This window comes from Pongo pygmaeus, chromosome 3 (assembly GCF_028885625.2).
Source record: "Pongo pygmaeus isolate AG05252 chromosome 3, NHGRI_mPonPyg2-v2.0_pri, whole genome shotgun sequence".
NCBI lineage: Eukaryota > Metazoa > Chordata > Mammalia > Primates > Hominidae > Pongo > Pongo pygmaeus.
In genome coordinates, this window is record NC_072376.2 from 46489886 (window position 1) to 46517440 (window position 27555).

A 27555-nucleotide genomic window follows, 5' to 3' on the forward strand; every position below is an offset into this window, starting at 1 on the left:
TCTTGGGTCCACCAATTACAATTTGATTTTATACAAGTTTCTTAATATGTTTGAGTCATTTTCCTTAACTATAAAAAGAATGACTACCTTGCTGAGTAATTATTAAGGTTAACAATATTTGGCAAATCTGTTTATCATTGGTACTAGTAATACTAATATCCTTACTTCCTGCTACTTCGTCTTCTTAAAATATCTTATTTGGATAGGAAATGTTGGGTGAGTACAGCTGTAATCAATACTAGCCTTCCGCACACCACTAGAAATTTCTATTATTTGGGGACAAGGGAGATGAACAGTAGCTGTCATGTTGTAATCAATCAAGAAATAAATAAAAGGTTATCAAGTCATCACAATAATAATAATATATGGCAGACAGTCACATTAACGTATCAAGTAATAATTCTCAAATGGAGTAGATAGCAACATGGAATGCTATACTAATAAATAACACTTAAATCATATTTACTATGCATGAGGCATTATTTCAAGTGCTTTTCTAAATAAACTCATTTAATCCTTACAGCAGTCCTGTGAGGTAAATGCAATCATTCATCCTGTTTTAACACATGAGGAAGCAGGCGAAGGTAACTTATTGAAGGTCCACAGCTAATAAGTGATAGTCTCTGGGTTAGAGCTTTCTGCCTCCACATTCTGCATTTATGACCCTATCACCTCTTGATTACAGGCATCTATGATGGATCGTTAATTGCTGTTCTACACACTCTTTAGGATCATTTAAAAATATATATATACAAGAGTTTTTTTTATTTGTAAAATATAATAGAAACTTCTGGGTTTTCTTTTAAATTTTTAATGAGGGTAGCTCCTGAAATATTTGTATTTTTTGTACAAGAAAAATTAAGAGACGTTGGATGCTCAGCTTCAGTAGATACTTCTTTCCTAGTCAGAGTGCTTCAAAAGATGATGTGTAAAGACACAAAATTAGCTTGAGTGTTAAATGAGATAATGAACATCAAGAACTTAGCAGAGGATCCAATAGTACACACTAGAAAGTTATGCTTTCTTTAAAACACTTAAAAGTCAAGGAAACTAAGTCAGAACAAAATCTATCTTCCTTAGATAAGAGAAGTATTGGAGAAAGTAATTAATATGAACTAAGTGGTCCAGATACCCTATATTGAGAACTATACATAACTTTTTAAATCCTCACTAGTCTATGAGGGTGAGATGTATTGTCATAATTCTATGAATGGAGAAAATAAGTGTCAGATTTGGGTTTAAACCTAGACTTGCTGACACCCACAGCTTAGATTTGTTTTTTTCTCTCTTCTGCTTTCAAACTTATTTTTAAGAATTAAAATTTATTCAACACTTTGAGTTGTGCAGTTATTCTTTAATTGAACCCTTATAACTCTTTAAGTTACCATTATACCTCCTCACTGCTTTCCTAAGATCACACCCTCCCTCCACCATTGCCCCCCATATGAGTTTCTCCAGTATACTTCCAATACTTCTTTTTTCTATTTTTTTAATGCATCCTCACACTCCAACACCTTCTTAGAGAAACCTAAGATTAAAGGGAGGATAGTTGTCTTTAGAGTATTTCAGATCCATTGAGGACACTAAGACACCCTAATCAACAGTTCTCGAAAAGGATGGGGAGGTAGGAAGAAAAGTTCCCATTCTATTTAGTTCCTTCGCACCAGCATCTCTTCAGCTATTGTGTGATAAGGGATATTATACCATGGCTGTGATCCTACTAGGTAGAAAATCAAAGAGGAATTGGCACTCTTGTGAGGAATACACCACCATTCCGGAGCAATTCTGATCATTTTCCTCCTTATTCTACTACTGAATGCTTTTGTTACTCACAATGAACAGAGAAAGAATAGAGAAAGACATTAACTAAAATAAATATAATTATAACAAATTTTACTATTTAAAAGCATAACTGACATGTAGAACACATTAACTTATAAAAATTGTAAACTCATACGCTCTGAACTTTATATGGTTCGGAATACTACACAGTATATATGAAGCCACTATAAAAACAAAAAGAAAAAACAATGTTTAGAAAAAAAAAAGAAGTATGTAAATAGATGAGCTTATAAACTAAGCACATAATACCTTCCAATTCAATGCATTTAAACCATTTGCATTTTGTTCCTCTTCATTAAAAGCTAAATTATTCTAAGGCTTTCATATTCATTCAGCCATGACTTTTATTTGTTTTATTTTAAGCTGCCAGTGCATTTCATTTTAACATGGAGATATAATTTTAATTCAATTACACAGCATTATACTAGGAGCCCAAGAATATCACTGAAAGTGAGATTATGTCCAGATTCACATTTGGTCTGTGCCTGTCTGGTTCTCAACAAGGGAAATCTGATGCATGGCCCCAGAGGAAAGGAAGGATGCCCGAATCTCCCCAAGCTTTATTACTTTGTACTGGCTAGATAAAAATGAAAGCCATGTGATTCCTTATTCAGGATAGCCTGATGTATTAGGGTTTAAGATTTTCTTAGAAATATCCCATGAATCATGAATAAAATGTAATGTGAACAAAAACACCCAAGAAATGAATTGCAATTACCAAATACAGTCCTAGCGGGAACTGATTCTTTATTTATCCAGAACGAAACTTGAGAAAGAATCACTGTCATAATGCATGGAATATAGGTCTGAATCATAAAATAACCCATCTTCCGTCTGAGGTGGAAGTAAACCGTCATAACAATATATTCACCTGCCAAGAAAACAGGAGGAAAATGTGTTATCGGTTCTGCAGGCAATTAGTCAATGGCTTCATAAACATATTTCAGACTAACAAACAGGATTCTAAGGAAAGAAATTCTCTTTTGTGCATAGCTACACAAACATCAATAAGTATGTAGTTTCCTAACGAGGGAGAAAATGATATTGAACGTTATTATACAGAAAAACACTTTGTTCCGTGTAATGATTAAGCAATTTAACAAATTGGGCTAAAACTTTTAAAAATTTTCTGTAGTGCTTTCTATTTTGATGGTCTAATATTGCTAAGGCAATTAGCTTTCATTTTCAGCATTTTTTAGAAACAGCATTTAGACCTAACTTCTATGAAAAACCACTAGAAAAAAATAGAAATGCACACAGTTACACATACACAGACACTGACACATACAAACACATTTATGAAAAAAAGTTTAATTTTAGAAAGCAGTAAATATACATATCTTATTTATATATAAATATATATAAATTTTGTTCATATATAGATTTCATACACAGTCACAAGCTTAGAGAGAGGCTACCGTAGTTTTAGGAAAGAGGTGAATTTCTAAATGTTCTTTATATGAAGAAAAATATAGACGTTTATAACATACAGGCATATATAACACCCCTGAGTTCAAGCATGCTTTACTGGCATTTAGACAAAAACCTGAAAAACTAATAAGTATAATAAACCATAAGATTTTTGGTAGCTGTTGATAAGTGTTTTTACTGTTACATCTGAAAAGAATACATGAAGAAAGTTATCTAGGAAGCAGTGGCCTTATTCACAAACCGTGAGGACAGCATTCAGAAACCTCACATCCTACCAGATGTGTTCTAAATCCCACTTGCAGACTGGAAAATAAATGTCCTTCCAAAAATATATTTTCCTGGACAGATGAGAGGCAAAGTACCCTGTTAGAAAGCTACTGTATTGTTTCATAATTGATGTGAAGAAGGTTTCCTCAAAATGATAACAGTCATGACAGGTGTCATAAAGATAAAAGTAATGGAAATTTAGGAGAGAGGAGCAGTGCCATTGATTTTATGACAAAGATGGTGTGTGACTTATACAAAGCAGTTTTAATAGAAGAGACAGTGGGCTAAATTCCTTTTTTAAAACAAAGGCTTATGTATTAATTTTATTTATCCATAATAAATTTCCATTTTATCTTATTTAGTTTAATTTTTAACCATTTTTTGAGGTATGATTGACATACAAAAAGCTGTACATATTTAATGTATACAACTTGATGAGTTTCAAGATAAGTATACACTCATTAATCTATCACCACAATCCGTGCCACAAATATATACATCACCCCCAAAAGTTCCCTCCTTCTTATTTATTATCTTCTGTGATAAGAACATTTGAGATCTATTCTCTCAGCAAGTTTTTAAGTAGACAATACAGTACTGTTCACTATATGCACTCTGCTATATGGTGGATATCTAGGATTTATTCACCTTATGTAACAGAAACACTATGCCCTTTGACTAATATCTCCCTGTTTCCTCCTCCCAGAGGCCCCTGACTACCACCATTCCTCTCACTGCCTCTGAGTTTGACTATTTTAGATTCATCATCCCTTCACAACACTGCTTTATCCATTTTTTCTTAAAACAAAAACAAAAAAGAACCTTTGTTACCTCACATCTTTGCTCCAGATGTTAAAACTACCCATTTTCTACTAATGCAATCTTAGCATTTTATCTCGCAGTCAACACCTTTTAAGAACACAAACTCAGAAGTCATAAAACTTAGATTTGAATTTGGGTTTTGCCAGTTATTAGCTGTGTGGCTTAGGCAAATACATTGTACTTAAACCTTTCTCATGTATAAAATAAATGTTATAGTAGTATCCACTTCATGGGATGGTTATGAGAAAAAATACATGGAAATAATTTAGAAGGGTGCCCATCAGATGGTAATTGCTGAATAAAGTTTAACTATTGCTATGGTCTAAATGCTTGCGGTCCTCAAAGTTCAGATGTTGAAACATAATAGCCAATGTAACAATAGGATATTGGCTTTGGGGTGTTTAAACCATGATGGTGGAGGCTTTATGAATAGAATTAGTGCCTTTATAAAAGAGGCCCCAGTGTGAGCACCCACTCCCTACACCTTTGGGGTGCCCATGTGAGGACTTACTCATAGAAGGTACTATTCTGTGAACAAAGCAATGGGTCTTCATTGAACACTGAATCTGACAGCACCTCATCTTAGACTTGTCAGCCTCCCAAACTGTGAGAAGTAAATTTCTGTTGTTTATGAGACACCCTATTTGTGTTGTTTTGTTACAATGGCCCAAACAAACTAAGATAAGTATTATAAAGAATATTTTTTCTGGTGATATGTGTATGTAAGGAACAGTCTTAGAACAAGCAATAATCAGCTAATTTTTCCACTAAATATGATTAAAACCTAAATTCTATTAATTCTTTCAATTCACATTCCAAAAGAAAAGAGAGACTAAGAATCATAAATAATAAACATCCCCCCTACTCATGTGATAACTTTAATGTATACTCATAATATACTTTGTAATTAAGTTTTAGATTTTTGTTTACTTTCAGAAAATGAGAGAAGGTGGCACCATAAAATTGGGCAAGATAAAAGAAAAGTTTTGGAAAGCCCCACAAAAATCATCAAAAACCAAAACCAGAAACAAAGCAAAGACAAAAAACAAGATCAGACTTCCTACCACATAATTTTGTGAAAATAATTTTAACATATTTGATTACTGGCTTTCATTTCTGAATAAGAAAACCAACTCACTTTTAGCATCTTACTAAATCAGAATTTATTTTAAACTAAAGTAAGATTATAAATATAAAGAAATTATGAGCTATAACTCATGCATGCATCAACTCTATTTCTGGTAAATGTTTGTTGTTCTCCTGAAAAAATTAACTATTTCAATGAAAAAGCCAGGAGAAAACTCTATTGCTAACACCAAGTAGCATATCGGCTTTAATCATTACACATCTCACCCGTAATTGATTTGATGGTTTCACTTGAGACTGTTTGCCCAATCAAATCATATTGAACTAAGCTAGAAGACTCCTTCGGAACTTCAACTGATTTCTCAGGACCTTTTGTCCAGGTATAGATCATCTCACTCTTTGGATAGGCATCTAAAAGAGAGCACAGAATGTGGTTAGAGTCAATGCTCCCTTTTCATCTGCATCAGTGGTCAACACTTAAAAACAGTATTTGTTCAAGAAAGATGGAATAAATGAAAACAATATTCACTATAATTTAGTCACTATAATTTAGTTCACTATAATTTAGTCAAACATGTTTAAGATTTAGAAAACTAGAGATTAAGTAAATACCCTTGCAACTCAACAGTATTTATTTTTTATGCCAAATAATGGAGGAGTAGATATTAAAACTGAAGCATCTAAAATGCTACATATGCATGAATACACTTGGATGTGTGTCCATGTCAGTAGGATAAACAGTTCAAAAGCAGATATATTAAACTCCCAAAACCGTACTTCTAACTCACTTCCAGCGCTTGACCAATACCATCCTAACACAGTTCTGCTATTTAGAAATGCTGCCTGTAATAATACAACAACAAAACCAAACAAATCCTACTGTTAGGAGAGCTCCCCTGGGTTCACCTGTTCCAAACTCTGCCTCTGGGCAATATCCACTGTGTTTGGGGACCATTGTACAGTGACAACTGGCTATGTTGTTTGTAAAGCTGTCCAGGGAATATAATTACACAACCAATTCCACTAACTTTAATTTCTTACAAACAGGACATTTCCCCTTCCATCTTCAACAAATCTTTCCCGGTGGCAATTTAAGCCCATATTCTATTATTTGGTGCACTGTGCAAATGGAGAACAGCTGCTTGCTTACCAGTCTACCCATAACAGACAGCTTGGCTCACACACAAGTAAGTTCAAAAGAACCAAAATGAATTGGGTGCCAACCTCCCTCCAAACCATACTAAAATGGCTATAGCATGGTAGGTCCTCAATGGAATCATTTAATTCTGTGAAAGGAGTTGACACCTAAGAGCACCTTACGAAACAAACTATGAGGCTTGTGTTGTCATTTTAGCGTCATTCAGTTATATTATTTGTCAGCATTTATTTCCAGAAATATATTCACTCTTCAGTAAACTGTTACAGCCTCTGTATACTATGTTCTTGTCTATGATATTGCAAATTAAGTATCCTTCCTTTGGCTACCCTACCTTGCTAGAATAACCTTTTTCTTTCCTGGTTTTTCTAATTCCTCTGAATTGTAAGCATGGGGGTTTTAAATAGTGTTTTGTTTTGTTTTTTTTTTCCTCTTTACCGAGTAATTAAAAATCCTTACCTGCTGAGTATGGTGTGCCTCTCTTTTTAATTCCCAGTCCAAAAACATCAGCTTCCAATGTGCAATTTCTTTATTTTATACAAACCCTGATTGAACACGAACTATGTTCAAGCCCTTCTGAAGAGAGCTTTTTCTGAGAACTAGAGGTTGGGATGCGGGGAGTGAAAAGGACTTCCTCTACATGAGAACTAATTTGGGTAAAATTTGAATGATTACAGCACAAATGGATTTTAATTCTGGCCCCAATGAGATCACCCTGTCTATGTATTTTTCTGCCTTTATCTTCTCTCATTAAATTATTGGTAAGAGACAATATTACTCTCTCTGGCTTCAAGTTAGCCCACTGAATATTGTGATTACTAGGGGTTATAAAAAGAATAGTGACTGCTGATTCTCATTAAGTTAAGCAGTGAGCGATGATAACAGCAGGCAACAGTTTCACAATCAGTGCGACAAAGAATCTGAAGCAATAGTAAAAGCCAGCATCTATTTTTAGTAGATTCTGATTGAATTGAAAATGTGAGGCAGACCTTAGAAAAGGCAATCACATTTTGCTGCCATCTCAGAGAAGACAGCTTAAGGGAAGGAATCTCATATTATTTTCTATCCATTCATCTCATCGTGTTGCCTTCATTTCTACAAAATTTCCCAAACATATCTATTTCACACTTTCTCCTCTAGTACCATCCTAGTCTAAGCCACTGCCATCTTTGCTTGTACTAAAACAACAGCCTCCATTTCTTCTCTGCTGCTTCCACTCCAGCCTCTCTACCACCCATTCTCACAAAAAAAAGCGGAAGTGGAACTGTAAAATGTCAAAGAAAGCTACACTGTTTCGTCAAACCTTCCAAAGGCTTCCCATAGCTTTTAGATAGAATCCAAACTCCTCAATGTGCTGTATAAGGCATTATATTATCTCAGACCACACCCTTACCATGCTTTTGCTATGCTTCAATCACTGTTATGCTAACAGTGCTGCTTCTGTCATTTTAACCTATACTGTGTCAGGAAGCTCTGAACCTTTTATGGACTTCTTCCAAGTTTGCTATGAAGGACTCTGCTTACAATAGAATATCTATATATCTATCTATGTATCTATCTATCTATCTATCTCAAGTGATATATATTATAATTATATCAATTATATATATATTTATCTATATAATTTGTACTTTCTGTGTAACACTACCAACATGTAAAGTTCAGAGGTCCCTAAATTTCACCACTGATCACCAGCCAATTGTGACTAAGACTACTTAGATTATCTGTATAAATAGGTTTTTGTTTGTTGTGGGGAAAGGAGGTTGTTTTTATTTCTTTGTTATAAAATATTAGTTAATGAAATCTCCAGAAACAAAACCGGACAGTTTTTGTTATGGACCATGACTTAAATGTTGGATTATGAAAAATAAAATACATATGTAAATATTAGCTTGCATGAGGTAATCATAAATTCTAGCAAAACTTTTATTATAACTTACAACTCCCGAATTTCAAAGGGCATGCATGACCATCCATGGGAAAATCCACCAATCTCATGGGACACTCCGCACTTATGGTGAGTCTATGATGAAAAATGCAATTAAATAAAATCAACCCTTTTAAAAAATAATTGTGACTTTAGATTCTAAAATAGGAAGGAAGGGAGGGAAGGAGGAAGGAAGAAGGGAGGGAAGAAAAGAAGGAAGGGAAGGAGGAAGGGAGGGAGGAAGGAAGGAAGAAAGGAAGGGAGGAAGGAAGGAAGGAAGGAAAGAAGGAAGGAAAGAAACAAAAGAATAAAAAAGGAAGGGAAGAAGTAAAAAAAAGATTACCTCATTGTATATAAAATAGTACCATTTCTCATAATTCTAAAAAGCTTATTTGGAGCTGTCATATTATGTGAGACAGATTTCTTTCCATTCCTGAAGAAAGTATCAGGGGTCCACACTTTCGTTACCATCATATTGTTCAATCTCAAAATTTCAATGGGGCCATCATATTTTAGCCTTTTGTCAATCCATGTCTGTCTGAAGAACACATCCATTGTGTATTCCTAGGACAATTAGTTTGGAACATATTTAAGTTGCAAATGACTACACATAAGTACGTGAAAATAATGCATTAAATTCTGTCCTCTTTCATGCTCATAAAAAAAAAAAGACCATTCCAAATAAAATTAATAGGAGCAGGAATGATCTTGAATCAATGGAGCAAAAAGATTCTCAGCAATTAGAGTACCTTTTATCCATCTTGATGCCTTCATCTTCTATATTCATAAGATAAATAAATTACCACACATACTAATAATTTAATAATAAATTTGCTATAATTTAAGAAAACTGCCAGTACCAGGTAGTTACAATCGTGTTTTACTTTAGACCAGATAGCAAAAATCAGTTAATGTGTAAAAATTATCATGCACAATTAATCATGTAATTGTAAGCATTTTAAAGACAAAGTAATATGTGTAAGAGATATTTTATTTTCACAAAGTTTATTAAAATGAGTCAAATAACTCAAGGGTTTCAAATTAGTAGGAGCTTTAGGTCAATGAATAAACTAAAGTAAGTTTTTTGTCATGCAAACTAAACATATTTAATACAAGATAGCACAACTGTATGGATGAATTCTTCCTGACCAGTGCTTGGTATTCTAAGCTCTTGAACATGAGTGAGAAGGAGGCAGAAGGGCTGGGATGGGCAGCAAGCAATTACATCAACATGAAATACTAAATATAATGAAAACTACAAAACAGTGTACACAACTAGTTCATACTGAAACTAATCATCACCTCTAATTTTCTCCTCCTCAATAGTTTCCTAAAGAAAAAATAGCCGAGAGCGGTGGCTCATGCCTGTAATCACAGCACTTTGGGAGACTAAGGTGAGAGGATCACCTGAGGTCAGGAGTTCAAGACCAGCCTGACCAACATGGAGACACCCTATCTCTACTAAAAACACAAAATTAGCTAGGCATGGTGGCACACGCCTGCATTCCCAGCTACTCGGGAGGTTGAGGCAAGGGAATCACTTGAACCTGGAAGGTGGAGGTTGCAGTGAGCAAAGATCCCGCCATTGTACTCCAGCCTGGGCAACAACAGTGAAACTTCATCTCAAAAAAAAAAAAAAAAAAAAAAGAAAGAAAGAAAAAGAAAGAAAGAAAAGAAAAGTAAAAACAAAAGCAAAAAAGCTACACCCTAGGTTGTGCTATAGGAGCCAGTAATAGGAAAGTTCTTCTCTTTGTTTAGAATGATCCTAAATCAACAAGTACTCAAATGTTACAACTGAAATGCAAATTGAATGAGATTCAATGTCTTACTCTTTATACATTCTTAAGTTTAATTAGGGATTCTTTGGGTGTCTGGCTTTGTGTGATTGACAACGAAATAAATATTAATTGCCCTCTTTTCTACATGTTTTCTTCAAGTCTCAAAAGGTACATTAAACTTCGAAAATACCTACCATTTCAACATCAGAAACAGGTCCAAAGCTGGTGACATATATGTCAGTTTTCACTTCTGTAACAGGACCTAACGGGTATGAAGTAAATAAGTGTGAAAAAACAATTACCAATTTTACAGGCTGGGAAGGTTAGATAATTACCTAGTAAATACAGATATGATATATCATGTTTTTACAAGCATCTTACATTTTCAGTGAGATAATGAATCTCTACAAAACACATGTAGACCAAAGCGCAACAAAACCAGAAAGCAGTGTTTACTTACAGGCAAAAAGAAACCCCAATTACTTACCAGGAACCTTGTTTCTTCAAAGATACATCACCCCTGGGCACTGTTACAACAGGCAATGCAGAGACACAAAAGCTTTTAACCTTTGTGATATTTTATAGTCCATCATCTGATTGGCCTCTATAAAGAAGTGAGCTGTTAAAAAGGGGAAGTGTGGCCACAGGAGCAAAGAAGAGAAAAACCATAACAGCTGTAAGGAATGTATCCTTGGAGAGCTGAGGATACTAGTAAATAATTTTAAAAATGATTCATGTCACCTTTATCAACAAACACACCATCCACCGCTGATTGGGATCAAAGACAAACTTCTTAAAAGTAACGGATGCTTACACTCTGCCACCTACTAGCTGTACAATCTTGTGCAAGTGATTTAACTCCTCAATAGTAGCCACCACAACCATCAGGCAAGATTTTGATAGCAATCAAATGAAATTGCTGAAATAAGATGCTCAGCAAAACGACTCTCTCATGAAAGTACTCATTCCATGTGAGGTTCCCTTTGCTTCTGACAGTGGCCACTACTGAGACTCTTTCCTGTATCTAAATAAGACTAGTTCGTAAAGAAGCACATTGGTGTTTTGGCAGAAGAGAAATGTGGGAGCATAATGACAATATGGCTGACACAGATTTTAGACAAGGGAACACAATCTGGGTTTAACACAATCTGAGTTTAGCATGAAGCTTAAAATCAGAAAGTTTGGAGTTCAAATTTGGTTCTAACATCTTCTAGTAATATCATCTTCAAGTCACATCCTCATAGGTAAAGATATTAATGAGTATTAATTCAGATAATACTTGTAAATCATTTGTCCCAGTCTCTAGAACATAATGTGCTCAATAATGACAGTAGTCATTACTATGCATAATACCGCATTCTAATACAACAAAAATGTAAAAATTGTTGCCCCTTGAACATAACTTCCTTAAACAATGGTTTATAGTACTGTATAGCCAGAGGCTAGATATTCCATAACTGGGAAGAATGACATCTGCTACGAAGATGAAATAATCTCTCACTTGGATTCTTGCTTGGGAAATGGGATTTATGCCAAAAAAAAAAAAAAGGCAGAGAGAAATTGGTATCACTTAATGCCTTAGTTCTAAAGTTATCTTCATAAAAATGAACCTGAACATTTCTTCTTCTAAAGAATGAAGATTGATCCACACAAAGAAAGATAGCTGGAGGGAGAATGAGAAAATTCTTTATTGAATAAGTATCCTAAGAAAAATAGAGCCTTAGGCAGTATAGTAAGAGAAAAAGTCTGGATCAGGCTTCTCTATCATGAGATTTAATGTTTTCAAGACTACATCTATGGAAAGGAGAAAAGTTAATTAAATTTTTATTTGAATGAAAAATTGGAGACAACAACAGCAAAACATGATAGTAATAAGCTCATTAATGTCAAATTGTTCCAGGAATAGCTAGGTAATCCAGGAAGCAGGTAATGTGTGCTGAACCCTAGAGAATAGCAATTTCACTCAAATAGGTTCAACAGTGAAACAAATCACTGTGTTAGTTTCTTAAGGACAATTGCCAGAGTATTAAAAAGGAGAAACACTATGTCATTGCAAGTCAGGGCAAGCGGTGATAAGTTACTCGAATAATTAAGGTTGGTTATGTCCTGACAACTAGACTATTTGACAAGATTCTTGAGAAATCAAAAGTTACTTTGATGATTGGTTTAGGGAAGTGGTTCTGATATATCTGTTAAAACAGATTGTTGAACTCCACACCCTGATATGCTGATTTAGTACTAGGCATAAGGTGCGGCCTCACAATTTGCATTTCTAACAAGTTCCTAGCTGAGGCTGTTCACTTTACTCTATTTTACAGTGTTCATCTGTTTTCTAGGATAGTATTTACAACACCGTGTGCTATAAAATATTAATATGATAGGTATTTCAGGGGAGTGAGGAGTCTAAAAGAGAAAAGAATTAGGCCAATGATATTTTTCTTTATACATTTATTTTAAAGTGTGTGGGTGTATGCTAACTCTTATAGTTCTATAGTTACAATGATTCCATGATAATAATGAACATTTTCCAATTCTTGTATAACATGCTACTTTCTCAATGATTCTTGAATAATGTTTTGTGTTCAAAATTATAACCTTAGTATTTGTGACATTCATTATTCAGTATTTGCCTTATATGGTCCTATGGATCTTTGAGACTGAGTGAGATCCTAAAAACATTTGCTTGGTAAAGGGATTTCCTTCAGACATTCATTCAATTAGTGTTTATTGAATGAGTGCCAGTTGTGTGTTGGGTTCCCTGCTAGGCTCTGATGCTATATTGGTAAACAAGACTCAGGAATTCCCTGCCTCAAAGAGCTAAGGTGCCATTGGGGAAGTCAGAGTATGAATACAGTAGTAAAAAGATAAACTAAATGACAGAATGCTATCATTTCTAAGAGGAAAAATACAGGATGGTAAGAGAGTGAGAGACTGGGAGGGCCATTCCTGATTTGCAGTCATAGCTGCTTCTTCAAAGCAGTGACTTTTAAACTCAAACTTGGAGAATGAGCATGAGCCATTGCAAGAGCTCGGGAAATTGGATTCCAGGCAGAAAGAACTGCAAGAGGACAAGATCAAAGACCGGAAAAGGGCTGGGTGTATTCAAGGACTACAAAGGAGGCCAGTGGGGCTGAAGCAAAGCAAGGGAGGGACAGAATGATGAGAAATAAAAACCACAATGATAGAATAAAAACCAGAGTACGGTGGATAGAACACCTAACCCCTGAACTCATATTCTAAAAAGTGGCATCTTTTAAGCAACATACTTATAATATATGCTATGGTGACTGTAGTTAAAACTACAAGGAAAAGAAGTTGTAGATATATCAGTAAAAGATGGGGAGCTACATAGAGTATTGTTATGAGCTAAATTGTATTCCCTCCAAATTCCTATGATGAAGTCCTAATTCTTGGTACCTCAGAATGTGACCATATTTGGAGATAGAATTTTGAAAGAGATACTTAAGTTAAAATGAGGTCACTAGGGCGGGCCCTAATCTAATATCACTGTGACCATATCAGAAGTGTAGATTAGGACACAGACACACACACACACATAGCAGAGACAATGTGAACATGGAGAGAAGATGGCCATCTATAAGCCAAGGAGAGAGGACTTAGAAGAAACCAATTTTGCTTACACTTTGGTATCTCCAGAACTGTGAAAAATTAATTTCCTATTGTTTAAGCCACCCAGTCTGTGGTACTTTGTTATGGCAGCCTCAGAGAACCCAAAATTTAATCGTTTTTCCTATGTTCTTTCCTGGAGCTTTCTTCTTCTGATATTCAGTCTTTCTCTGTCTTCACTTACAGTGAAGTTGTGGTAAGAAGTTTGATTTGTATCCCATAGTCATTGGGAGGCCACTGAGGGTTTGAAGTAAGGGAGTTTATATGATTAGATTATATTTTTTACAAAATTATTCTGGCAATGGTATTGACAACACATTACTGGGAAGCAAAAGTAGAAGGGCTCTTCTAAGAGGCTGCCATATTGGTCAAATTGAGAGTTGGTGATAACAGCTTGGACTAGGGATGTGGCAGTGGGGATGAAGACTGGACAGATCGAGGGACTGGTATGCTCACAGAGTGTGGGCATTTTCCAAAGAACAATAAGTGAAGATACAATAATTACTATTTATTGAAGACGAATTATGTGCCAGGGAGGCTATTAAGTTCTTCCCATATACTATTTCATGTAATCCTCACGACACCCTCCAAAGGTGCTATCCTCATGAGAATGCTATGGATCTGGAAACTGAGTTCACAGAGATTAAATAATGTATGTCACAGCCAGAATTCTAACCCCCTTGTATTGATCTCCAAAGCATGTGCTAGCTTTACTATACTACATTATATCACCAATAATAAATTATTAATTACTTAAGCAAATGCGGAATTTCATATCTAGAATATAACATGCTATACCTACATTTCCTGCTTTGTTCATTAGTTTCTGAAGTATTTTCTCACAGTGCTTTTCATGCCTTTATTATTATTCTTATTACAGTATACTGCTTGGGTCTTTCTATCTGTAACAGCAAAGGCAAAATCTTAATCCTTTTTGAAGTCCCAAACTAGCACAATGCCTTGCACATATTAGGCATTGAATAACTGCGTTTCATCATGTTCCTAATATCATCCCAGTAGTGATTTAAAAACCCTTCAAAAGGAAAAATTAACAGAATTACTTCCCACAGCAGTTAAACTAAAAATATTTCCCATTTTAAGAAACTGTGTCTTATTTGTATTTGTATCCTCTGGCAGGACCAATCACAGGTTTTAAATGTAATAGGCTTCTGATAAATCAGTTGTCAATGAATAATGGTCACTATGTAATTAAGAATAATTCTTAGAGATACTTCCTCTAATACGACAGTTTAGGATGTTCAAATCAACCTTACTCAGAGTATAATTGCATGGAAACCAGATAATTTTGAGCTTGGAAGGATTTCTTCCCATAATTTGATATGCATTTGTGCAACATTAAAGACATCTTTTATTTTAAAATTCTACTTTGTTGGTAGTAGGAATATATTTTTTAATACCTAATGCGGTTGACAGTCTGTAAGGTAAACAAGATGATTCAACAGTTTTTGGGAAAGAAAGAGCCAAGACCAGCAAGATCAAATTCAGGGAAATATTCCCATCTAATTAATGAGTCTAACTTGCTGGGAAAGAGGGAAGGCAATTAACAATGAATCAGATAATTTCCCAGTTTACTTAACTTTAGCAGTACAGATATGGTTAAAGGGTGGAATCATTTTTGAAATTTCATCTCCAATAATGATGTCTAATTTGCTGCCACATCATGAGAAAACCTAGGGTGTTTTGCTGATCTTGAAACTGGTCCATCCTCATTTTCCATATTGCCTCCCCAGCCATGCACTTGAGGAAACATTTCTAATTTTCCAGCCACCTACATCATGCATCCACCATCATCTTACAAAATACTAGTTACATATCTCCAAAAATGAAGACACTTGAATCAATACAAGGAATGCTAAGGGAAATACATTAAGAAATCTTTTTGCTTGTCATTTACAAAATATACAAATACAAGCCTTCCTGAATACTAAACACAGACAAGAGATATCCACTGATATCACTGAGAAAGCAGAAAACACTATAAAGTTCTAGAAGTTTCTTTCACTTAGAAGACATTAAAGATTAGTGCCTCCCAAGTCATATAATCCATCAATCCTGGTCTACTTTGTAAATAATTACAGCCATCAATTAAATAAGAAAAGTATGAACAACAACAAAAGTAAAATATGGGCAAACAATAAAAACAAGTAATTCACAGAAAGAAAATTATCATAGCCAATAAAGATTGGAAAAGATATTCAACCACATTAAAACATAGTGAGAATCAGAAAAATTCAAATCATTTCACAATAAAATGCCATTTTAAGAAATACCATTTCAAGATATATATATCTTGTGTTAAAGAGGGTATCTGGATCCTGAATGTCATGTTCATTGTAAACTGTAAATGGGAGTTGATTTTGTAAACTCATCATGAAAAATAGTTTGGCATTATCTTGTCAACTCCCACTTACACTAAGATCCAGAAAATCCATTTCTTGATATACATGCAAAAGAAACTCTTGCACATTTACAGCAGGAAATTTGGGCCAGGATATTCACAGCACCACAATCTTGGAAACAAGCAAAAAGCCTACTGCCAACAGAGCAGATGAATAAGCTGGTTTCTATGCAATGGGAATATCACACAGCAGTCAAAATGAATGATCTATTGCAATATGCAACAATAAGAATGATTTTTAGCAATATATAATTAAGTTAAAAGCATCAAAAGATTATATATAGCAAGTTCAAAACAATTAAATATTTAAAATAAACTTTTAAAATAAAGATGGTCAACCTAAAATGACATTCAAAGGAAAACTAATAAATAATTTTAAAAGGACTTAAAATCATGGTTATTTTGGATGGGGAAGACAGGAAGATAGGATGGAGGAGACCACATAGCAGAATAAGAGTTGTCCAAGTCCTGCACTTTGTGCTGGTTGGTGGTTTAACTGGTATGTTTATTATATTTTAATAAATGATTGAATAGATGAAAAGATGTATAAAAAGAAGGCTACATATGGGCTAATAATGAAAGTGTGTCATATACCAGAAATTATTAATTCAGATTTCAATTATGTGTAACTGTGGCTTATAGAATAAATATATAAGAAAGGCTTAGAGTATAAGGCAGTGATGTTTAATGATATATACAAATGCAATCAGATGTATTTTCTCATCTAAAAGAAATCTAAAAACTCAGTGAAGTATTATCCAAATATCCACCAATTTTCTAATATCCTATAATCTAGATTTTACAGCGTCTATTTCAGGAAATGCCAAATGCAATGGATACATCCTAACCCTAATGAAAATGTAAATATATTATAGCACCAGTATATTGTATATCTTTTTTTTAAACTAAGAACATAAGATAGTAAAGTTGAGCTCTGAATTCAAACTTCTCTTGTTTTCTCAAAGACGTATTTCTTTCAGCTATGCCTTCCCTCCAGTCTAATGTTAAATATCCTGTACTAGATTATTCCAGTAGAAGAAAAAAAAGGAAAGAAAGAAAAACATGTTATGGTCTAATCTTGAAAAAAGAAAGGCAAACTTTTCTCTTTCTCTTCTCTATTATATTTGAACTTCTGAAAAAAAAACTATCAACAGTACCTCTGATTCTTCTTATTCACTCCACCATCTATCTCAACAATTTGTTTTTCATGCCTAGGGTCCACTTCCTTTTGTCAGTACCATGAGTTTTTCCTTACATACAGCATTGTTCCCACCAACTTTAAAAGTATTTTTTTCCTCCCATTTTTCTACCTCCTTCCTTCTACCATCCCAATTTCTCTGCTTCCATGTACAAATGCCCAGAAAAATCTTATTCCATTCTCTCTTGAATGCACTCAATCAGACTTTCACACCCATCACACCCATCACACCCATCACACCCATCACACCACCAAAACTGCTCCATCAAAACAGTCAAAACAGTGGTCAATTTTAAGTTGTTATCTTTCTTCAGCTGTCAGGAGCATTTGACTAAATCAACCCTCCTCCTTTCTTTATTTTTTCTTTCTTTATTTTTCCCCTTATATTTTAATTTAGTTTTATACACACTCCCTTGGTTTTCCTGCTACTTCACAAGCCACTCCTTTTAAGTCTTCTTGGGACAAAGATTCCTCCTCTTCTCTCTGGAGCCACCTCCTAACATTGGAGACATCGAAACTCAATATTTGTACCTCTTCCCTATCAAACTTAATCCCCTTTAATCTTTTTAGATTTCTAGCTTTAAATTTCATGTATATTGACATACTCATGATTCCTGAATTTCAGGTTCATCTCCACCTGATATGTAACAGACATCCCAAAGGTACCATACCTGCATACAAATTGCTCCTCTGTGCCCCGGTCTACTTCTGGCACAGTCTTGAAAACTCCATTTTTCTAGGTGTTCAAATCGAAAACTTTGGAATCAGCTTTGACACCTCCCTTTCTCTCACATCCCACGTTCTAGCTGTCGTCAGTTGACTTTAATTTCAAAATATCCAGAAGCCAGCCATTTCTTATAAATTTACAAACTTCTCTGCTACCAGCTTGGTCAAAGTATCCATCATTTCTTGCCTGGTTTATTATGGAAAACCTTGCTGCATCTGCCCTTGCCTCTGACTGCCTGTTCTGAACACAAGGAGAGCCTTTTAAAATTAGTTCAGGACTTGTCCCTGCTAAAATCTTTCCAGTCACTTTTGATCTGACTCAGAGTAAAAGCACAGTCCTAATCAGCCTGCAAAGCTGTACACAACCTTGTCCTCTTATCACACTGATCCCCTTTTATGCCTCAGCCCTGCTAAACTTCACTACAGGGACCCTGACTTCCCCACTTAACATGTTTGCACTTAGAATTCCTTCTCATTCGTTAGAAGACTCCATCCCAAATGTGGTTTATGCTTTTACTTAATTACGACCAGTATTCAAATAGCACCTTCTTAGTGAAGTCTCCACTAATTATTCTACTTAAAATTACAACCCTCTCCCCTGCTTTACATTACTCTATAGCTGTTAACCAACATGTGGCACACACAGTACATTTTACTCATTTCTGTTACTTATTTTCTATCTCTTCCACAGTGTGAACTTATGAGGGCAGGACATCGTGCAGTCCTCCCCAACTTTAAATAACAACAACCTTGCCCAATTTCTCAAAATAGAAATTGAAAAGTCATTTTTTACTTCTCTCTCTTTTTTTTAACATCCATATCAAGTCAATCGCCAATTCTTTGTTGAATTAAACCTCCAAAAAACTCACTTTAATCAACTTACATATATCTATCTTTACTACATCTGCCCTTATTCCAAGCAACCATCAACTTAAGAGAACTAAAGCCAAAGTAACAAAAGCTTCATTGGTCTCCCTGCTTCCAAATTGCCCTACTTCCTTTTCTAAGTCTTCCTTTATGCAGACAAGATGGAGTATTTTTTACTCTAAGTCAAACCATGTCATTCCCTCCATTTAGAAAACTCCAATTGCTTCCAGGTTCACTAAGAGAATAAGTTATGCTCTTTTACAGGGTCCCCAGAGACCCTATGAGACCCGGCCTCTATTTACTATCCCAACCAAATCCCATGAGATTTTTCTTCTTGCATTCTGGCTACAGGCACACTGGACTCCTCTCACGGTCTACATCACACTAACCTCTTATCTACCTTCAGACCTTAGCACTTAATTGCTTTGTTCTCTCTGAGAATTACTTTTCTCTTACTCTTTTCATGCCTGACACCTTTAGGTCTTAGATTAAAAGACTTCCAGGAACGCCAAATCTGAAATAGATCCCTCACCCATTTTTTTTTCCCTTTTAGCATGATATTAGATTATCCCATAGCATTTTCATTTAATTATTTTATTATTTCTTTGTTATATTCATCTCTGTACAATGCTTAGCTATAAAGTCTGTGAGGGCTCATATCAGATCAGAACGATATCTTCACAACCTTACATTGTTCCTGACATATAGTGGTCTCTCAGTACAGACGGGTTTCACAAATGAATGAATGAAAGAATGGGACAAATTGGAAGAGAATGAAGCTTTATGTTGCCGAGAAGTGCCTCTTTTTGTCTATGTATTTTTAAAGGTATTTCTCTACTGACATTTAATTAATAAGGCTAGCACATGACACATTAACTTTTAAATGGAGAAACGTAGATCATTTGAAAACATTGCAAACACAATTTTATTTTTGTGGGGAAAATATTCCAACTTAACCCAAATGCATACAATTTTCTGTGTTTTCTTTACTATTTGAAAGTTGTTAAAGCTTTAGAATAAAAGTTTTTATCTCACTTCTTTAGAGGAAATGTAGTTTTGCTTATTTTAAGGTCCTACTTAACTTAGTAGCAAGAAGGTATGTTGAGGAAATTTGACTCTTGATAAACAGGGCAATGCAAGAGCGCCTCGGAAGTGGATATAGCAATAAACCAGCTGCCTGACTAAGGTTTTAAAGATGAGGGTGTGTGTTGTGACTTTACCAAGGAGTAGCTATAAAATTGATGGGCAATTCATTGGAAATTTTCTCAGCCTCTTTTCTAACAGAGGGATGAAGTCTGCCTTATCTCTTTGTGTTGTCGCAATAATCTTAGTAAATAATATGAATTCCACTAATGTGAAGTCCTACTATGTTAGTGAATAACCTTACAAAATTGACTCAAATGCTTCATTCCCATTTCAGAGAGGTTGTGGAAGATGATTCAAAGGCAATGATCTGTATTTGGAACATTTATTATTCTAGATCATGTGCCTCAAAAGATTGAGATGCGTGAAAGGCTGTGCAACCCTTCAATAAACGGAAAATGAGTGACGGCAGGTTTCCTAAACCATTTCCTGGTAGTTAGTAAATACCTTAGCTATGCATTTTTGAGAAAGCATGTAACAGTGTTGAAAGTGAACGAGAGCTAGGGGATTATTTTCTGGCTCCTTTGTGGAAGGTTTCACTTGTGTGCTACGTCTAGACAGGTGCAAGCTACTTCAGGATGATAGCAACTGATTTATTAGAGGTTGAGAGGACTACATCCTCTCAGAAGTCCGAAACCAGCTTCTGTCACCATGACTCCTTCCCTCTCTTCTCGCCTTTTCCCCTTTTCTTCTCCAATGGGAGAATGTAGGAGACAAGGGAGAGGAGATCCTGGAGGGATGTAAAAAAAGGAAACCATTTCAGTTCCTTTTATTTCCCTATCGCAAGCTGTGCTGCTGAGTTAAAAATATGTAATTTAGTTTCCAAATCTATTTCAACCCCTGCCTGGCCTACTGAGCAATCACAAACCATCCAATTTCAATTCAAATCTTTGCTTTTAGCTTTGTTTGAAATGGAACACAGCAAAGTTGTATAAACAGATATAAAGTAAATGCCCCACAAAGAGCAGAAGCAGGATTATAGGAACCGGGAAGTAAATCCATATTTATAGCCTACTAGTCAAAATCTGGATTGTTTTCATTTTATTTTTAAAATACCAAACTTTCCATAGAGTATCCAATATTATAGAAGGGATCTGATTTGTGGTATCTAAGAGTCTGTGCTAATGATGAAGTTTCTCATTGCTTTCAGTGGTACACATTTACAACTTCATATAAACAGAAAACACATTTTCTGCAGGTGAGAATCACTATTTCTCTGTCACATTTGGAATACTACACATTTACAGAGAATGACCCACTTCTAAAAAGTGAATCACACTTACCACAAACATTTATCAGCAAAGCCAAGAAACAAACAAACAAACAAACAAAACCCACGTTATGCTATTTAGTAAATGTTTAAATGGTTAATCAATTGGTAATGCTGGAAGTAATGTTAATTCGACCCTTTCCCATAAAACTATAAAAATGTTTTCAGGTGGGTAATGCAGATCATTTGGCAGTGACAAATTAGATGACTAATAATGTCCTTGAGACGTTTAGTAGAATTATGATTAACCAAAACCCAGTAATGGCTCACATATATTGTTTTCACTTATGTTATTGTCAATATAATGCAATGGGAGAGAGTAGATGGTAAAAAGGATCCATCTACAATGGATCCCTTCTTCCTTTTGAATTACATCTTGCATTATAGCCAGCTGGGCAGCTCTTATTTTAACTTTCAACATTTATAATCAAATAATATAGTTTCAGTTCTAACTTTTCACTTTGATTTATGTTCTGGTATATCAATTTTCTGGATACTTTTCTTATTTTTTTTCTTCACTTGAAATGTCAAGTTTAAAACCTTTATGGGCAGATAAATCCTCTTTTATTGATATAATATTGCCTTAAATTGTATCACAACATCTGAACGATTCTCCACAACACTAGTTTTGATCTAAAATGGTAATTTCCCAGTCACTTATGGAAGATCATGCATTGACAAATGATTCACCCCTTTTCAGATTTGCATGAAGGCAAATGCAGTGCAGGCAACCTATCCCTGGAGAGCCAACATGAAAAGAAGCAGGAGAAACTTTCATCCTTCTCATCTATCCTTATCAGTCAATATACAAATGCTGGCCCGGCGCGGCTCACGCCTATAATCCCAGCACTTTGGGAGGCCAAGGAGGGTGGATCACTTGAGGTCAGGAGTTCGAGACCAGCCTGGCCAACATGGTGAAACCCCATCTCTACCAAAAAATATATTTTAAAAAAATTAGCCAGGTGTGGTGGCTTGCACCTGTAATCCCAGCTACTCGGGGGGCTGAGGCAGGAGAATCACTTGAACCTGGGAGCCGGAGGTTGCAGTGAGCCGAGATCACGCCATTGCACTCCAGCCTGAGTGACAGAGTGAGACTCCATCTCAAAGAAAAAAAAGAAATATACAAATGCTGAATCAATCCCGTCAATGACTTCCCATAACCTTCTCATAAAATCCAAGAAAATAATGCTTTGGAATTCAGAAGACCTGATCTCATCCTATCATTGATGTACTATGTGCCCTTATATACATCACTTTCCCTTTCTAAACCTCAGTGTCTCCAACTGTTAAATGAGACCAGATGCCAAAGAAACACCCAACTCTACTTTATCTGCCCATAAAGGTTTTAAACTTGACATTTCAAGTGAAGGCTAGAAAGAGTTTCTAGCCCCAGGCCATATTCCTACTTCACATCACAGGCAGTCCTGCTCCCCATTCTTACTTTCTCCATTCTCCCAACATCTCATCTCCTACACACCCTCAATAGGAGGTATAAAGTTGCTCCATGCTTCTAATATTAGATGATACTCATCACACAGCATCTGATACCATCCCCATCTGCATGGCTTTGTCTTTTAAATACACAGCCTGCTCTGGGTTTACATCCTTCTCCTCCTACATACTAACTTGGAACTTGGACTAGTTACTTATCTTTCTAAGCCTCAATTTCCTTATCTGTAAAGTGGGGATGGTAATGGCTTTCAAAGCATTGTTGTGAGGGTTAAACAGAGTGGTGATGCCTACAAAATACCTGGTATATGTGAACATTTAATTAAATAAATACGACATTACTGGCTGTTATTATTGTTACCACTTGAATGTAAGCTCCTTTAAGACAGAATCTCTGTCCTGTTCACTCAGTTGCTGAAGGGTAATTAGTGCAGTGTACTGTAAAGAACAGGGACTTTGAGATCAAAGGACCTGGGCCAAACCTATGAATGGGACCCTAGCAAGTCATTTGTCCTCGTTGAACTGGACTGAGAAGCTGTTTGAGGTTAAGAATTGTATCTTAATATTTCTGTGGACCTAGTACCTAGCACAAAGCTTGCCACATAGATTTCCATTATATATGCAAAGGAAATATGAATATGAAAAACAGCAACAGTGCTGTTAATGGATGTACCTCTATTATGTCCTTTATATTTATTTTGTTGAAGAAAGCAAGCTGAAACATCTCTAACTTTAAAGTCTTAGGAGGAAAGCAAATGACACATCACCAAAAAAGAAAGGGGGAAAAAAGCATCCTTCTGTAGAAGAGAAAAGGAAAGGACTAGGTTCTCTAGCAGAGCAGGCAGCTTCATGCCCCAGATTTATGTCCTAGGTAGAACACCGGCCAAGGTTTTGGCATAGGCATGGACACGTGGGAGGACGAGGGACTTCGGTTCAGCTGCCTCCAATGCAACCTGCTCTGAGCGAAGTGGCCAGGTTCAGGGAAACTATTCTCAGCGAAGAGCGGCCAGGCAGCTGAGCCCAGAGTTCCCATTTTTGACTCTTCCTCTCCAACCTCCCCCACCCAGCAGTCAGGTCCCCGGAGGTAATTAGTGTGGGGGAGAGGCAAAGCTTCTGAGGGGGCAGGGAGATGGGAAAGTACGGGTGGAGGCGGTCTTCTTGTCATAGGTCTCACCAAGAAAGGAGAGATAGAAAGAGAGAGAGATTTATTTTTGCACGTGAGGCATACCTAATGATATTCCCACAGACAGACAGACAGGAAGACCAAGAGAGGGACAGACAGGACACACTTGCGCGTTTGAAATCGTTCATACCCCCAAATCCAGGACGCAGCCTGTTGTCATAACCATCGAGCAAACTGTCCAGGATGCGGGTGAAATTTTCTGTGCACAATTTCTCCTCCTTTTGGTTCTGTCCTGGGGATTCGTTTAAACTGCAAGCGAAAAAAAAAAAAAAAAACGGGGGCGGAGGAGATTATTTTAAGAATCCATCAGAGAACAGGTGCAAACAGGTTTGTTTTCTAGGGAAAGAGTCGCTTGCCCCAAGCTAAAGGAGAGGAGGTTGGGGGTTGGGATGCAGAAGACATAAATGGTCAGGAAAAGCGCGCCCCGCCACAAGACCCCCAGTGCCCACACGCCTCTTGCATCCTGCGCGCTTCCTGCTCTCCGCATCTATGCGGTCACAGAAAAGCCTGGCTTCGGCCCCTGCTCTTACAGCTGAGATAAGAAGACCTAGTCCACCCAGGGAGGAGCGAGTGGCCAAAGGGTTCCGGGAGCTAGCCATTTCTCCACTTTCCCTTGCCCACCTCCTCGCACCCCATAGAACTCACCAAACCGCCAGGCACAGGAAGCGCAGGAGGGCGAAACTGACCCCGGCGGACAGAGCGATCGCGGGTACCTTCTTGGCAGAAACCATCTTTGCAACATGCCATACTTCAAGCCTGTTCACGTTTCCAGGCTCTTCAGATGCCCTGAGCAGGGTGCGAGGAGAGGGCAGAGAGGCTCCCGCGGCGTGCGCACACTCGCGCTCACACTCGCCCGCGCTCAGCCAGCCCGAGCCGCGGTGGGCGTGTGTGTGCACGGGGCCAGGGGAGGCGGAACCTGCCTTCCTCGCCCCCTCCTTTCTCGCTCAGCGCTCAATGTGTATGTAGAGCTATGTATACCGCTCCACACCCTTTCGTGCCCGCGCGCTGAAGGTTCTGGGGTTCGCATCCGCGCGCTTGCGCTGCAAGACTCGGCAAGTTTGTTCCGACTGTAACTCCGGGGATAAGGACCGGGGTCTCTCGCCCCTCCTCCGGCTCCGCAGCCCCCGACCCCAAGTGGGCTCCCTGCCCACAGCAGTGTTCGTCCTCCTCCCTCCTGGCCCCCTCCCTTCTGCTGGGATTTGGATCTAACCAATGAAGCTCCTCTGTCATCAGGTTGTGCGAGGACCTGTTTGTACCCAGAGTCAAGGTTGGAGGTGGAGAAAGGGCGGGTGACGGGGACTGGTGGGCGTGGGGTGGTAGCGGTGGTGAGGAGAGGGGATCAAGTCCGGGCTCAAACCACCTTTGAGACCCTCCCCTTCAGGTGTTATGGGGGGCGGTACGGAGAGCAATGAAAGCAGAAAGATTCTTCCTGGTAACAGGGGTTACAACTCACCTGGCGGACTCTCGCCAAACTGTTGGGAAGTGGACTCGAGCCGCACTCTAGTCCCAGTATTTGCTAAGCTATTGCTTTAAAGACACCCCATTTCTTTACCCGCCTCCACCAGACACGCGCACACCCTCCGCTTTGCTGCTCCATCCTTTTCTGGAGAGGAGGGGAGAGGTAGAGACAAGCGACCTCTGGTCAAAATCACTTTCACTTCTTGCGACACTCTTCTTTTTCAGAATGGAGTTGACTTACTTCCAGAGGTTGACTGCTTTAGGTAGGGGGAAAGGATGGCTGGGGGGCGGGGTGGGAAGAGAAAATTGTGTGTGTGTGTGTGTGTGTGTGTGTGTGTGTGTGTGTGAGAGAGAGAGAGAGAGAGAGAAGGTGGGGTATGGAGAGAAAGGATACATAAATTAAAATGGAGGGGGACAAATATTAGTTCCCTTGTGACATGAAAGGGAACACTAAGCTCTATATCTTTAGTGTTTTACTGAGCAAAGATAAGCATTCCCAATAGATCTTTGGAAACATTAATTATTGGCTTCAAGGGGGAAAAGCGTCTTTCAAATTAGTAATGATGCATGTGGAAATTTTCATATGATGGATCAATGAGCTAAGTAATTCCCATACCCTGGAACCAAACACCAGTTAGGTTCTAGTCGGAACTCTGATGATTTGTTCAAATTGAGATGACTAGTGGACGGGTATGAAGAGGGAACGCATTATATTCGACAGGGGTTTTGTTTTTTTGTGTGTTTTAAACGTCTGGATTCAAGTTTTCTTTCTAAGGGAAAGCCCAAAGTGCTCATCGTACGCAGTAGCTAGAGCTCCGTGCTCTGTATTCTGTACTGCTTTCTTCACGGAATTTGTTAACTTCATCCTAATCCCATCTCTATCATTCTTTTCTCATAGACTGTGGTCTCTCTGAGGGCCTGGGCTAGGTAATTTTTGCTCATCTGTGTTTATTTTATCTGTTGTTACAGTGCATGGCACATAGAATGTCAATAAATATTTATTGAATGAACAATTAAACAAAGCAATGAATTGCTTGTTCCCAGATCCATCTTATAAATTTGGATGACTTTCAAGCTCTCTCTTTTGGGAAAAATAATGGAAGAACTAGTGTATCCTCCAAATATGCCATGAAAGCATTAGTCACCACAGATTCTCCACATGTTATATTATTTCTCTAATCTTAATACTTTCCTACCTTTTTAAAAAGAGAATTTAGCTCTGTTGCCCAGGCTGGAGAGCAGTGGTACCATCATAGCTGACTGCAGCCTCTACCTTTTGGGCTCAAGCAATCCTTCTACCTCAGCCTTCTAAGTAGTTGGAACTACAGGTATGTGTCACCATGCTCCGTTAATACGTTTTTATATTTTTGTAGAGATGTGGGGGCTCTGCGATGTCACCAGGCTACCCTCAAACTCCTGGCCTCAAGTGATCCTCCTGCCTCTGTCTCCCAAAGTGCTGGTATGACAGATGTAAGCCACTGCCTTACATTTGTAAGCCTTTTCCTATACTTTCTAAAACCTAAATTGGTATTTTCAAAACCACTTTCCGTTGCAATTTTCATTTTAAAAATACACATATCAAAAAATTAACAACCCAAAATAATGGCTTTGGGGAAAAAGTTTCATATCGTATCTTTAAAATTCAAACTTAAAATCTGTGAAACTATTATATTCAAATTAAAAGAACATTCTTTCAGAGTAGCTACTTCCAGTTATATTTTTGTTAATTGGGTTGTAGTATTTAAGTTCAGCTGAAGATAATACTAAAGACATTTATATCTCTTTTCATTTTATTTCAGTCTTTTATTTACACCACTTTTGTATTACTTCAAGAAGATATATGTTGAATTTCACTGCCTGAAATCTTTAAAAAAATATTGCCTGTTAACTTGAGGGTTTTTTTTTT

The 27555-nt window shown here is 37.0% G+C and overlaps 2 protein-coding genes across 3 annotated transcripts in view; one reads left to right on the forward strand and one right to left on the reverse strand.

Moving 5' to 3' along the window:
• The window catches only part of GABRA4 (gamma-aminobutyric acid type A receptor subunit alpha4), a 78516-nt gene extending 53437 nt beyond the window's left edge, over positions 1-25079 (reverse strand). Inside the window, exons 1-7 of the mRNA XM_054486085.1 lie at positions 24837-25079; positions 24322-24440; positions 10504-10571; positions 8875-9095; positions 8545-8627; positions 5716-5859; positions 2561-2713 (exon numbers count right to left, since the gene is read on the reverse strand). Of these exons, the coding sequence (XP_054342060.1) occupies positions 2561-2713; positions 5716-5859; positions 8545-8627; positions 8875-9095; positions 10504-10571; positions 24322-24440; positions 24837-24922 (874 nt within the window). The 5' untranslated portion in view covers positions 24923-25079. The remainder of the gene's footprint in view (positions 1-2560; positions 2714-5715; positions 5860-8544; positions 8628-8874; positions 9096-10503; positions 10572-24321; positions 24441-24836) is intronic.
• Positions 25080-25412: 333 nt separating this feature from the next.
• Positions 25413-27555, forward strand: part of GABRB1 (gamma-aminobutyric acid type A receptor subunit beta1) — a 433789-nt gene continuing 431646 nt past the window's right edge. Inside the window, exons 1-2 of one of the 2 annotated variants that reach the window (XM_054485740.1) lie at positions 25413-25458; positions 25875-25912. The gene's annotated coding sequence lies outside the window, so the exon portion shown is untranslated. Of the gene's footprint in view, positions 25459-25874; positions 25913-26943; positions 26978-27555 lie in introns of those variants that run through there. The other variant, XM_054485739.1, reaches the window with a different exon arrangement.